Source organism: Ruditapes philippinarum, unplaced genomic scaffold (genome assembly GCF_026571515.1).
Source record: "Ruditapes philippinarum isolate M1 unplaced genomic scaffold, ASM2657151v2 ctg357_1_1_1_1, whole genome shotgun sequence".
In the NCBI taxonomy this organism is placed as follows: domain Eukaryota; kingdom Metazoa; phylum Mollusca; class Bivalvia; order Venerida; family Veneridae; genus Ruditapes; species Ruditapes philippinarum.
Window position 1 is genome coordinate 316,775 of NW_026862101.1, and position 13,565 is coordinate 330,339.

At 33.5% G+C, this 13,565-nt stretch overlaps 2 protein-coding genes across 2 annotated transcripts in view; one reads left to right on the forward strand and one right to left on the reverse strand.

Annotated features, from left to right (window-relative positions):
- LOC132717934 (uncharacterized) overlaps positions 1-13,565 on the reverse strand; it is a 317,198-nt gene that overhangs the window by 168,267 nt on the left and 135,366 nt on the right. The window lies entirely within an intron of this gene.
- Positions 1,444-13,565, forward strand: part of LOC132717928 (uncharacterized) — a 39,400-nt gene continuing 27,278 nt past the window's right edge. Inside the window, exons 1-5 of the mRNA XM_060701514.1 lie at positions 1,444-1,943; positions 5,718-5,869; positions 6,669-6,840; positions 7,458-7,616; positions 13,050-13,184. Coding sequence (XP_060557497.1) covers positions 1,865-1,943; positions 5,718-5,869; positions 6,669-6,840; positions 7,458-7,616; positions 13,050-13,184 — 697 coding nt within the window. The 5' untranslated portion in view covers positions 1,444-1,864. The remainder of the gene's footprint in view (positions 1,944-5,717; positions 5,870-6,668; positions 6,841-7,457; positions 7,617-13,049; positions 13,185-13,565) is intronic.

Genomic DNA, 13,565 nt, shown 5'->3' on the forward strand with positions numbered 1-13,565 from the left:
CGATAATAAATATCTAACCGAGTTATTGTTGTATAGGTATGTAAGGAAGTACTTAATCAAGCAAACCTCCAAATGTATTTTGTCCAATCGCAACTTTTCGGCCCTTTCTGCCAGTCTTCGGATAAGGTTATTATAGATAATAGCCGAGGACATTCCGATTGTATTTTGTCTGCCATTTCCGTCAAACTTCGGAGATGTTCCTATTTTTCAGCGATTTACGTATTTGGTATTTAATACAATATTGACGTGGAGAGTTGCATATAATTGATGCAAATTACCTATTTTTCTGCAAGTATCCGGTATCTTGGAATGAATCTTATTACTAAATATAAATGCCCATACACGCATACATTCAAAGGGTCATATCATGAAATGTAGTTCATGGTGAGCCGAAAATTAAATTGAAAAAAATCTGACATTTTTCTCTTTTTCAACTTTCACGCTATAAGTAAAATATCGGCCTACAAAAGAGACTTTTGCGCGGGACTTGCGTAACACCTCGTGCGCACTGCGGTGCGCATATGCCCCGCCTTGTTTCTGTCCCGACGTTGCACGGTTATTTTCAATTTGACCTCTTAATGTCAATATACAACATATAAAAAGTATGAAAAGAGAAAAAAAACACGCTTTTTATCTGTATTGGATAACAAAATGCAGCATTACTTATCATTATATAATTACAAAAGGAAGCTTTTAAAACGAGGGGCCTTTTGTTCCCGAAACGCTTAAAATTGGGCGCATAAAACCTTAAAAAAAACTACCCTTTTTTAAATACATTTTGAAATTTAAAACTAAAATGGTTTTTTTGTACGAAAAATTTGCCCAAAAGAAGTTTATTTTAAAATTAATATGTTAGATACATTTACTAGTGAAGCAAGTCTACAAGTGACCCACCAAGTCCTCGATACATCGTCGTAAAAATCATACTAAGCGACCACCTGGGCCGGGTAGAACCGTCGACAGTTCATAATGTTCTGCCATGAAAATTAAAATTTCTATGCAGGTTCGGAGTGTTCCGAACGACTTTGTGCAACAATGGATTGATATTACAAAGAAACGGTGAAACACCTTTAAATAAAAAAATCCGGGTATCCGATACAACGAACATTTCTATTTTTAGTTAACAATAGGTTTTTAGGTTTATTTTTAATTTATGAAGACTATAAACCCCTATATGAAATCAGTCAAAAGGGAACAATAAGGGCCCCTGTCGTTTGAGTTTTTTAAAGGGAATTATTTAGTCCGGTTTTTAAAGTGTAAACAACAACTGAAAATTTTATCCCAAATTTTAATGGGAAAGTCCCAATAACCACCCCAAACCCTGTATATGCTTTTTTCCCATCTAAATTTTAATACTGCCAAACGGGTATGTTTGGCGTTTAAACACTTAAAACCCTTATAAAAAAGGGAATTTTTTAAAAAAATAAAGCAATGTTAAAAACATACATGTATACATGACATTTACATTGTGTTCAAAGTGATTGCTTATTTGTAATTTTGACAGCGGGGATTAACACATTTTATTTACTTTTTTTATTGTAAATAAAGAATGTAACAAAAGGATTAAACATGCTCTAGTCATTGGGTCATTCAAGTAGAGATTTAAACGTCATTTTTGAAATATGCTGAGGATTTGTTAACATTGAAAACATATTTTATATGACATCGTAATGAAGACGGTTTCGATGTTTTAAGCAAAAATACGGATTTGTACAAGAGTGATTCTGAAAAGAGAAAGCGTATTAAAAAAAGTTTCGCCACTTAGGTTCGGATATCTATTGACAAATTTACTAAGAACGTAGTATAAGTGGACGAAACACGATTTTTTCTTGGAATTTTTTTAATACCCACGTCGTGAGCAGTGATGGTGCGAACAACGGCAGTTTGCGTAACGATTTTGATGCTGACAACGGCCGTTAGTGCTCAAACTAACGTGATTACGGGTACGTTTTTGTTGTTGTTATTTTTTAGACGTTCAGGGAATGGTGGTGTTGTTTTGTGTACTTCGGTTCAAAGCTATACACAAATGAAATGAACTAATAAAATGCATGTACCATAAAGTACTGGTTATACATATTTGTAAGTAAATGTATTAATTATTACGGGTGACTGAGCGTTCAATAGTTTAAAGAGTTCAAAACAAGTGACCCAGAAAATGGTACCCGTCGTGTTTTTGTATAGCTACATATATGTGTTACTTTTCTCAAGATCTTTACAATATTGAGAGAAATTGGGCCATCTAAAGCGCCCTGTTGCACACAAATAACATTTAATCAAAATTTTTTAATAACGTGTTTTTTTTCTGTGGGAAATATTTTAACATACCTTTGTACAGGTCAATTAAAATTCGCGTGTCATGAAAGCAAAATAACGTACGTAAGCTAACCATTGCATAGGTACTTTCACTGGGAAGCTGCGTTCTTCACACCATATATGCCTTAATATTATTAACATTGTCTTTTAGTTACCAACCAACTTCATCATTCCTCAATAACCGAACATTTTATTTCACATCAATTTCTTTGCGTGTTCAATGTCTTTTTAAATTCTTAGAGGAATAAATAACCACTGATAACGACGGCAACGAGAGTTTGGCAATTTTAGTTGCATCCATATTGATGTTATGAATCCCTATTTGGGAAAGTATAGAGGTCCATTTTGACAATAGTAATGCCAAGAGGACGGACAATGTTAGAAATAGTCAATATATCGTGGTGAAATATTGAGAAAATCATGGCATGAACAAATCCATAAATGAGCCGCGCCATGACAAAACCAACATAATGGGTTTGCGACCAGCATGGATCCAGACCAGCCTGCGCATTCATGCAGTCTGTTCAGGAGCCATGCTGTTCGCTTACATACTCTATAATAAGTAGAGAAACTGATAGCGAACAGCATGGATCCTGATCAGACTGCACGGATGCGCAGACTGGTCTGGATCCATGCTGGTCGCAAACCCATTATGTTGGTTTTGTCATGGCGCGGCTCAAATGAATTCAAAAGCAATACGTACATAAATAAGTTATACAAGTAATTCTATTATCTAATTACCTATAAAATTGTTCACGATCTTACAAGATTTTAAATCATTTTTGTACACATGTATGACATTCAAAATATATCACTTATGTATTACAAGTTTATAATGTTAATATAATGTATTGATTAATATTTTGTATCAATTTGCATGATTATGGACTCTGAACAAGTCAAAATAAAATTATGTTCTGTTCTGTTCTATTACGTAATTGTTTATAGGAAAATGGGGAATACTCATCTTGGGCTTATTTCATACAAACGATTGTCTGATTTTTTTTTAAATCTCATAAAAAATGTGCATGTATCAAAATTTATGCACCTATTGTTGAATCGGGACTGCATCATAATAAATGCCGTACTTACTTCTGTATGCGCTCAGTGTTATAAAATCTCTTATTTTCAATGTCCTAAAAACCTGTTTAATAACGTACTTATTCAGTCATAATCACGATCTTACAAGATTTTAAATCATTTTTGTAAACATGTATGACATTTTATTCAAATATTTGAAGTATCCGTAAAATAAAGATCAGAGTACCATTGAACTCTCACGTATCAATTTAAGATTCAATAAAACAGTAAATCCTGTGAAAAACCGCATTCTATGATTCATTATGGAACTAAAAATATATCAGTTTACATTTTGCCAAAAGTACATTACTCATAAGTTTACTAACGTTTATTGACACACATATAACACAGTAACTAAACTCTGCATGTAACTGCATATGAAGTTAATTCAAAGTTGAGATCTATTTGTGATTGGAATAATATACATTGTTTATGTATATAAAACAAAAATATATATATGCTATGTTTATATTGTCCGAAATAGATTATGTAGGACAGAGCATGACTATAATTGCATATTAGAATCACACGAAAATGTGCCAGATCCGAATCATATACAGTAATACGCTTGAAAAAATAGATGATCTAAATTATTTTACATACATTATACAATATGATGTCTTTTAAAGGTGTAAAAATGTGTTTTCTATATCTGTTAAAATATGGTCTTTCAAAATAGAGTAATTTTCTGTTGCAGCTATTGACCCGGGAAAATATATAATAGAAGGGAAAATAAGATAGAAGGGAAATAAAATTGCAGGGAAATAAAATAGGAAAATTAAACAGTAGAACATTTACTTATTGATTATCCTATATGATCAAATTTCTCAGATGATCCACAGAGGAATGACTTATGAAATAAAATATATGGGAAAAAATTTAAATTTTATATAAAAATTTCATACCCCGGAGGAAGTTAACAATTCTGAAAAGTTGAAATTTTGTAAAAATGAGTTTTATTTTTCTTGCGGCCAAACTTGATTAAAAACTGTTTAGTGGGTTTTCATCTTTTTTTTTTGTCCCTTTCAAATTATATTTACATGGGTTTTAAAAATACCCAAAAAATCGACTTGGTACGGTAGAATGAAGTGGCTAAGTTTATTTGGCAGAATAGCAGAAACACAGCTGACACACACATGAGTTGGTCAAACAGACTTACCAAGGACACAAACGGAGCGACCGAAGACCTAATATAAATGATATTAATACTATATTTTTTTTTAGCATCGGAAGTATTTTCTTTGGTCTAAATATGTAATTGTTACGAAGATTAAACTTGTTCTACCACCGAAATACTGGTAAAATGTATGCGGACCAAATACGGTTATTTGATATACATGTAATTTATTCGGGTCTGTTGAATTTTACGCGTTTTGACCGGCATTGGGATTTTTTTAACCGATTATGTCATGGGGATATGTCGATTCCCCCTTTAAAGGGTTTCTGTGTTAGTTTGAAATTATATTTTATATTTTTGTTTACCTTTTTCTTTATATAGATAGGTAATAATTATTATGAAATTTTTTTAAGTCTAATAAGGTGTCCTATTACCGTTTGTCGCCATGATTCCGACTCTAATGGGGGTTTATAAAGTTTTATTCAGTGTTTCTTCTGACAAAATGACACTAAAATCAACCGACAAATATATGCTGTCCGGTAAGAATATTAACCTGTAATATTGTTTGCTTTTAAATATATAATCTGATTTTAAATTAAAAGTCTTATGTATAATGTCCCTTTAAAAAGAAAACCACTTGTTAATTCTAAAACTCCCAAAACTCAAAAGAAAAAGGGTTTTTGTTTTAAAAAAGCGTAAATTATTGTTTTGAAAAAATTAAAAAAGTAAAACCTTTAAAAATTTTCCCTTTATCATCACCACTTTGAAATTTAAAGTAACTGAATTATAATACTACTTTACTAATTCAATGAATTTCAGGAAAAAAAAGCAACAAAAGAACTAACAAACAGAACGTTTCTTATTTTGAAATTAGGACCGTGCATTATCACATCTGGAAAATATATAACCTTTGCAGCCAATTACTTAATGACTTTTCAGTTTTGTTTTGTCAGTTCGGTGCTGTAATTGGCAGCAGAAGGACATGTCGCATTTTACAAGAAAAAAGTTATCTGAAAACCCACAATATCAAATACTTAATACTTTATTTGAGCCTGATCAGGATACATACTGTTCGCTATCAATTTCGCTTCTTGTTATAGAGTATGTAAGCGAACAGAGACTGCGCGGTCTGGATCCATGCATGCTAGTCGCAACCCCATTATGTTAGTTTTGTCATAACCGGCTCAATTTTCATTTTCTTTTTCAGACACACTCTCCAAACTAACTACTCTGAATAATTACCGATACAACAATGTCTATAGATATCAGGCAAGGTGCTCGTTACCATGTAAAGGGTCATACAAACCAGGCGATTTCAAGGTCACAATTTCTTTGGACAAAATATGCTCCAATTTCGAGGTAATACACGTACATGTATAGTGTTGCAAAATAACTCTTATAGAAGAAAAATAATAATAATCAATTTTCTGGATGAAAATTCTTATACATCTTTTAACGGCACGTACGTTGTGCCTCAGAAATCCATATTTTTTAATTCTTAAGAAACGTCGACCATGAATTAGGTACATGTTAGATGTTTAACAACAACACAAATTATGCTGAGCATGCAGTTATGCGTCTTGGATGTAGCAAAATGTAAGCAAAGAAGTATTTTGACTTCCATACAAATTACTAATTCTCTATAATTATACCAATTTGCAACAGAACTAAAGATGCAAAAGATAGTTAATTAATGTATATAGCAAATTAATGTGTGTTTGGAACTGTTACAAAATACTAAAAGTAAGCAGTCTTTTTGAAATAAAATTCATATAATTTCTGAGGCATAACGGGCCTTTAATGACGTTCGAACATAGGCAAATAAGTATATCTACTTTTTGGTAAGAATTGAACATGTATTTAATATTTAATATAAGTAATTTAATGAAAAATTAAATTGATTTTATCTGAACACATCAATCTTAACATTACGATCGATCTGGAATATGCATGCAGTTCAAAAATAAAAGACGTGTGCATAAATGATAATTTAAGGGAATTTAGATGGTTAACATTGAGCAGGAGTGACATTCAACTCGGCCAGAATGTATGTTTAGGCTACGCCGCTTTGCCTTGGCTCTAAACTTTTTGGAATCGATCACGTATTATGCCATATATAAAAAATCCATGGATACTAAGATCATAATTTTCGTTTCAGTCCTTTGGCAACTTCAAATCTGCTCAAACCACAAGGAGCTCAGTTTGGTTCCTAAGCAACACAAACTGGATCAGCAGCAACAGCCAAGGCATGTGTCAGTTTGATGTACAGTTTGATCACACGCCACAAAATCCCGTGCCAACCGGCACGTGCGAACAAGACTGGGAAATGCGTGAGTGAACTTTTCTTCCCCTTACAACTAAACTTTGGACGCCTTTAACAGTAAAACAAAGTTTATTTTAGAGAAACAGAAGCAAACCTTAATGGAAATTCTTAATTTAGAATCATTTGGTTTGCTCTTGATTTTTTCGTGATAGCTGAATTGAAGGGTAACATGCGCTGATAGGATACAAGGGGTATGGGTTTCGAATCCCGGTCCGAGCAACTAAAATTGTTTAAGTGTGTTAAGAAATTAGCTAAGATATTCAAAGAAAATCTAAGGTTGAGTTCAAAAATAAAAGACGTGCGCATAAATGATAATTTAAGGGAATTTAGATGGTTAACATTGAGCAGGAGTGGCATTCAACTCGGCCAGAATGTATGTTTAGGCTACGCCGCTTAATTTGCCTTGGCTCTAAACTTTTTGGAATCGATCACGTATTATTCCATATTTACATCGTAATTTAAAGGTTTAATCAGTATTTAATTGTATCACGGACGGACCTTAATTTTAAATTAAGGTCCGTGTCAATTAAGGTCCGTGCTTGTATACCTAATTACGAGTGCATATCAAGTTTTTACGGTGATCGAATATATATACAATGTATATATTTTATTAAATTTATTCAGCATACGACTGCCAGATTGATGACGTCAATGGGGCTGTATTATATGGCTGGATGACATGTTTTAATGTGGCGGCACAACAACTAGACGAGTGTTACAATCAGACCGTATTTTCCCAGTGTTGCAATACATGTAACAAAAACAGATTTACTGACATTGAAGGTTGGAATTTTCTTTTGTTAATCTTACACGTGTACTTACAAACTTTATTTAACAAAAGTTTTAATCTTTTTCCCCCAGTTTGATAGATCTGGTGGATTTTCTCAGAGTCTTTCAAATAGTTCAATTATCTGGTTTCCTACAGAAAATGGTCATTTAGAATCTACTTTAGAACTGTAGAGAAAGACCCTCGATTTCTGCATAGCTGAACCATGGCATTTCCTCATAACGGTTTGTCTCTATGCTTAAAATTGAGCATTTAATTGCATTCATTTAAGTAGATCTGTGTTAAAGAAAAAAGCTAAATATTTCTCCTGAACTTGACTCGGTTAACAATGTACAGCTCTATCAAGGTGGGTTACTCCCCTTTGATACTAATACGTCATACAATTTTAAGTTTTGCAGTAATATATTTGCAAAGTTACTTCCCTTTTATGTAAGTACGCCATTTACAGAGACAATTATATTTAACTTTAGGCCTATTCCAAATCGTATAATGGAAAATAACTGATTTAGAGGGGTAATCTAGTAAAACTCGACCAATATATAATCAAAGGTGCTAGCACATTTGTATATATTAATAACAGTAGTTTTGCCAAGAAGTAAAAATCGCACAAAGCAAATAAAGTTTAGGCTAAAGTTTACAATCTATTTTTGACTAATTGTAAAACTTGAAGCCTATGTTTCTGGTTTTCTTTACAGTTTGTTTTTGAAGATGTTCATGGTGTAGATTTATTTTAATGTAATCTATACATTCATCTTTTGGAAACTATTAATTTCCATTGCAATGAAAAATGATGAAGATATTGTGAAGAAATATAGCTGTTAATAGTGTTATCTACCAATAAATAAGAATATCACTATATTTGCCATTTTACAGTGTCACTTTATATTCCCACATACTAAGGGACTGAGTATTTATATATAAGGTTGATTGCCCTTCACCACTGGGATTCATTTCCCACCAGGGTTTTGGGATTCTTTTATGTTCAAGAAAGCTAGCTTATGGAAGTGCCATGCCCATAAGTGTCTTGAATAATGCAAAGTTAGGAACCCGAGATCTTCCTTTTTCCTAGACCTTACAAGTGTTGGTGTAACTGTAAACCCAACTAATGAAGAGAAAGAGAAAAATTATCACCATATGAAAATAGAAAGAGATGCAGCCTGGAACACTATATTATCAACATGCTTCAATTGTGTCCATTATGCCTGCATTGAATGTGTTTCAGTGGTGACTTAATAATTAATGTTTTGTGTGATGTAAAGCAGACAAATTGACCATAAATAATGCATTTTTAGCTCGACTATTCGATAAGAATAAGTAGAGCTATTGCAGTCACCCGAGCGTCGGCGTCCGCGTCGGCGTCGGCGTCGGCGTAACCACTTATGTTAAAGTTTTTGTAATAGTTCAAATATTTTCAAAGTCCAAAGACATATGGCTTTGAAACTTTGCACACTTGTTCATCATCATGACCCCAACCTGTAAACAGGAGGAGGTAACTCTATCAAGCATTTTGACAGAATTATGCCCCTTTTTCGACTTAGAATTTACATTAAAGTTTTTGTAATAGTTCAAATATTTTCAAAGTCCATTGACATATGGCTTTGAAACTTTGCACACTTGTTCACCATCATGACCCCAACCTGGAAACAGGAGGAGGTAACTCTATCAAGCATTTTGACATAATTATGCCCCTTTTTCGACTTAGAATTTACGTTAAAGTTTTTGTAATAGTTCAAATATTTTCAAAGTCCATTGACATATGGCTTTGAAACTTTGCACACTTGTTCACCATCATTACCCCAACCTGTAAACAGGAGGAGGTAACTGTATCAAGCATTTTGACAGAATTATGCCCCTTTTTCGACTTACAATTTACGTTAAAGTTTTTGTAATAGTTCAAATATTTTCAAAGTCCATTGACATATGGCTTTGAAACTTTGCACACATGTTCACCATCATGACCCCAACCTGTAAACAGGAGGAGGTAACTCTATCAAGCATTTTGACAGAATTATGCCCCTTTTTCAACTTAGTATTTACGTTAAAGTTTTTGTAATAGTTCAAATATTTTCAAAGTCCATTGACATATGGCTTTGAAACTTTGCACACTTGTTCACCATCATGACCCCAACCTGTAAACAGGAGGAGGTAACTCTATCAAGCATTTTGACAGAATTATGCCCCTTTTTCGACTTAAAATTTACGTTAAAGTTTTTGTAATAGTTCAAATATTTTCAAAGTCCATTGACATATGGCTTTGAAACTTTGCACACTTGTTCTCCATCATGACCCCAACCTGTAAACAGGAGGAGGTAACTCTATCAAGCATTTTGACAGAATTATGCCCCTTTTTCAACTTAGAATTTACGTTAAAGTTTTTGTAATAGTTCAAATATTTTCAAAGTCCATTGACATATGGCTTTGAAACTTTGCACACTTGTTCACCATCATGACCCCAACCTGCAAACAGGAGGAGGTAACTCTATCAAGCATTTTTTTTACTATCAAGCACTAAGAATAGTCGAGCGTTGCTGTCCTACCGACAGCTCTTGTTAACTGATTCAAAGATGTTGATGTTCAATACAATTTGCATGACTGCCCATTGCCCATTTAAGAACTATTTAGAATACAGCAACGTTGATACGGAATTTGAGGGATGTATTATGAAACCCAGTAACACATTGGAAGATTTTCTTTTCAATTTTGAAATAAAGTAATGCTTTATATGTGACATTCATTCAAGTAGGTTTATGTTATTTAAACCCATTAAAATACTTTTTATAAGGCATGAAATAATCTGTTTGAAACTTTGTATCTGCAATTACTTCACATCAGTGATTTTGAATAACATAATTCTCTCTAAATGATGGTTGTTACTGGTTTAAAAAGGTGATTTGTGATATCTCATTGTAATATGTATTTGAAAAAAATATAGTTAAGTGTCATGTAATTTCTTTTCCAAATAGAAAACTGTGGTTATTATTAGATTAGAGATTTTTTTTGGCAACCGGGCATAACAAGTTGCTTCCATGTGCTACTTAGGGTGTTAATTTTTTAGCTCACCTGAGCTTGCTCAGGGTGAGCTTTTAGGATCGATGAATGTCCGTCGTCCGTCGTCCGTCCGGCCGTCCACAAATGCTTGTGAACACTCTAGCGGTCGCATTTTTGCCTCAATCATCATCAAACTTGGTCAGGATGCTTATCTAGTTGAAAGCTCGGATGAGTTCGAACATGGGTCATCTCAGATGAAAAACTAGGTCACAAGAGCTAAAAATAGAAAAACCTTGTGAACACTCTAGAGGTCACATTTTTGACCCAATCATCATCAAACTTGGTCAGGATGTTTGTCTAGGTGATAGCTCGGATGAGTTCGAACATGGGTCATCTCGGATGAAAAAGTAGGTCACAGGAGCTATAAATAGAAAAACCTTGTGAACACTCTAGTGGTCACATTTTTGAACCAATCATCATCAAACTTGGTCAGAATGCTTGTCTAGTCAATTGCTTGGATGAGTTCGAACATGGGTCATCTCTGATGAAAAACTAGGTCACAGGAGCTAAAAATAGAAAAACCTTGTGACCACTCTAGTGGTCACATTTTTGACCCAATCATCATCAAACTTTGTCAGGATGCTTGTTTAGATAATAGCTCGGATGAGTTCGAATATGGGTCATCTCGAATGAAAAACTAGGTCACCGGAGCTATAAATAGAAAAACCTTGTTAACACTCTAGCGGTCACATTTTTGCATCAATCATCATCAAACTTGGTCAGGATGCTTATCTAGTTGATAGCTTGGATGAGTTCGAACATGGGTCATCTCAGATGAAAAAGTAGGTCACCGGAGCTAAAAATAGAAAAACCTTGTTAACACTTTAGCGGTCACATTTTTGCATCAATCATCATCAAACTTGATCAAGATGCTTGTCTAGGTAATAACTCCGATGAGTTCGAACATGGGTCATCTCGGATGAAAAACTAGGTCACAGGAGCTAAAAATAGAAAAACCTTGTTAACACTCTAGTGGTCACAATTTTGACTCAATTGTCATCAAACTTGGTCAGGAAACTTGTCTAGGTCATTGCTGGGAATAAATCGAACATGGGACATCTCGGATGAAGAACTAGGTCACATGATCTTAAAAATAGATAAAACTTGTTAACACTCTAGTGGCTACTATTTTGATACAAGTATCCTGTAAATTGGTTTGAAAATTTGTTTTGATGATTTTTAGGTCAAGTTCGATAATGAGTTATCTCGATGAAAAGCTAGGTCACACCGCCCAAAATATGGAAAAACCTTGTTAACACTCTATTAGTCACATTTTTGACTCAATAATTATCAAACTTGGTCAGAATGCTTGTGTAGGTAATTGCTCGGACGAGTTCGAGCATGGGTCATTTCGCATGGAAAGCTAGGTCAACGGAGCTAAAAAATAAAAACATATTGTTAACACTCTAGAGGCTATTGTTTTAATCCAAGTATCAGGGAAATTGGTCAGAAAGTTTGTTTTGTTGATTTCTAGGTCGAGTCCGAATATGGGTCACCTTGGTAATAAAACTAGGTCGCACTGCTCAAATATGGATAATCCTTGTTAACACTGTAGTGGTCACATTTTTGACTCACCTGTCATGAGACTTGGTCAGAATGCTTGTCTAGGTAATTGTTTGGATGAGTTTGATAATTCAGGTGAGCGATCTAGGGCCATCATGGCCCTCTTGTTATCCATATTGATGACCAATATAAGATTATTTTCCCAATAAAAAACATTTTGTTTGAGGAAATTTCAATTCAAATAAATTCAATTGAAAGAAAAATCCAATAGATACTTTTAGAAATTTCCTTGTGACATATGAATCATTTGTCATTCATACAAATAAAATAAAAATTGAAAGTAAATATAGCAAAATGGAAACTTTTGACTTTCACCATCCAATCACTATTTATCCTTGGATAAGCATAATGTCACTTTAATTTATGTAAAATTTTCTGTAGCATGAATGCTAAAAGGCTCAAAATCTTGACGATGATATTATTCTCCTCTGGTATTAAATGCAGGTGAGGCAGTTGCTTATTGCTTGTGGACATGAGGCTGAGGCTTGTTTGTGACGAACCAGCAATTTTATAAAATAAAATAACTTTAAGTGTCTGTTAAGTTGTGGACTTGAAAGTTCTTTTCTGAAAAAAAGAAGAAGAAAAAGCGGGGAATCTATTTAGAATCACTTGTAAAAAAAGTATTTCTGTCTTGGTATATATGTCAAATTTGACATCACGATCCCTTGAAATTGAATATTGTGGAATTTCGAAGAGCTATTTAGAATATATTGCAACATTTTAGAGTTCTGTTAGAAAAAATCTATACAATTGAGAAGCACAATCAATAGACATTTAAGTAAATACATGCATCATTGTGTTACATATTTTAACTCCAGACTGCCCATTCGGTGACCTACGACCCTGGCAGTGTACAAGCATTGAAGACTTTAATTGCTATGACAACAGTACTGAACAGAATTGTTGTAAAACATGCCATGATAAGGCCCAAGATAGACAGCCAAAAATAGAAGGTAAGTTTTTTTTACAGTTCGCCAAAGTTTGTCTGCCAATAAAATTGCACAAATTTGTTTAAATTTTGCCAAAATATTTTAATACCATACAGTGCTGTAACTCAACTGTATGTACTAAATTTATATGTTAAATGAGCCGATTTAATGGACTCCGCCTATTTACATAATGCACTTGATTTGAATGGGCGGGGCTAACTGTAAGTCGGTTATAGGTTATATACTGAGTTTTACTTCAATTCGTTCGCTTGAAAATTAATTTCTTAAAACTGGCTGTATATAATACCTATATCCTATACTTAAAAAAGAAAGTTACGGTCAACAAAGCATCAAGTTCTCTCAGATTATAGATGTTAATTTTAATTTTGTGATGTCATTGTTTAT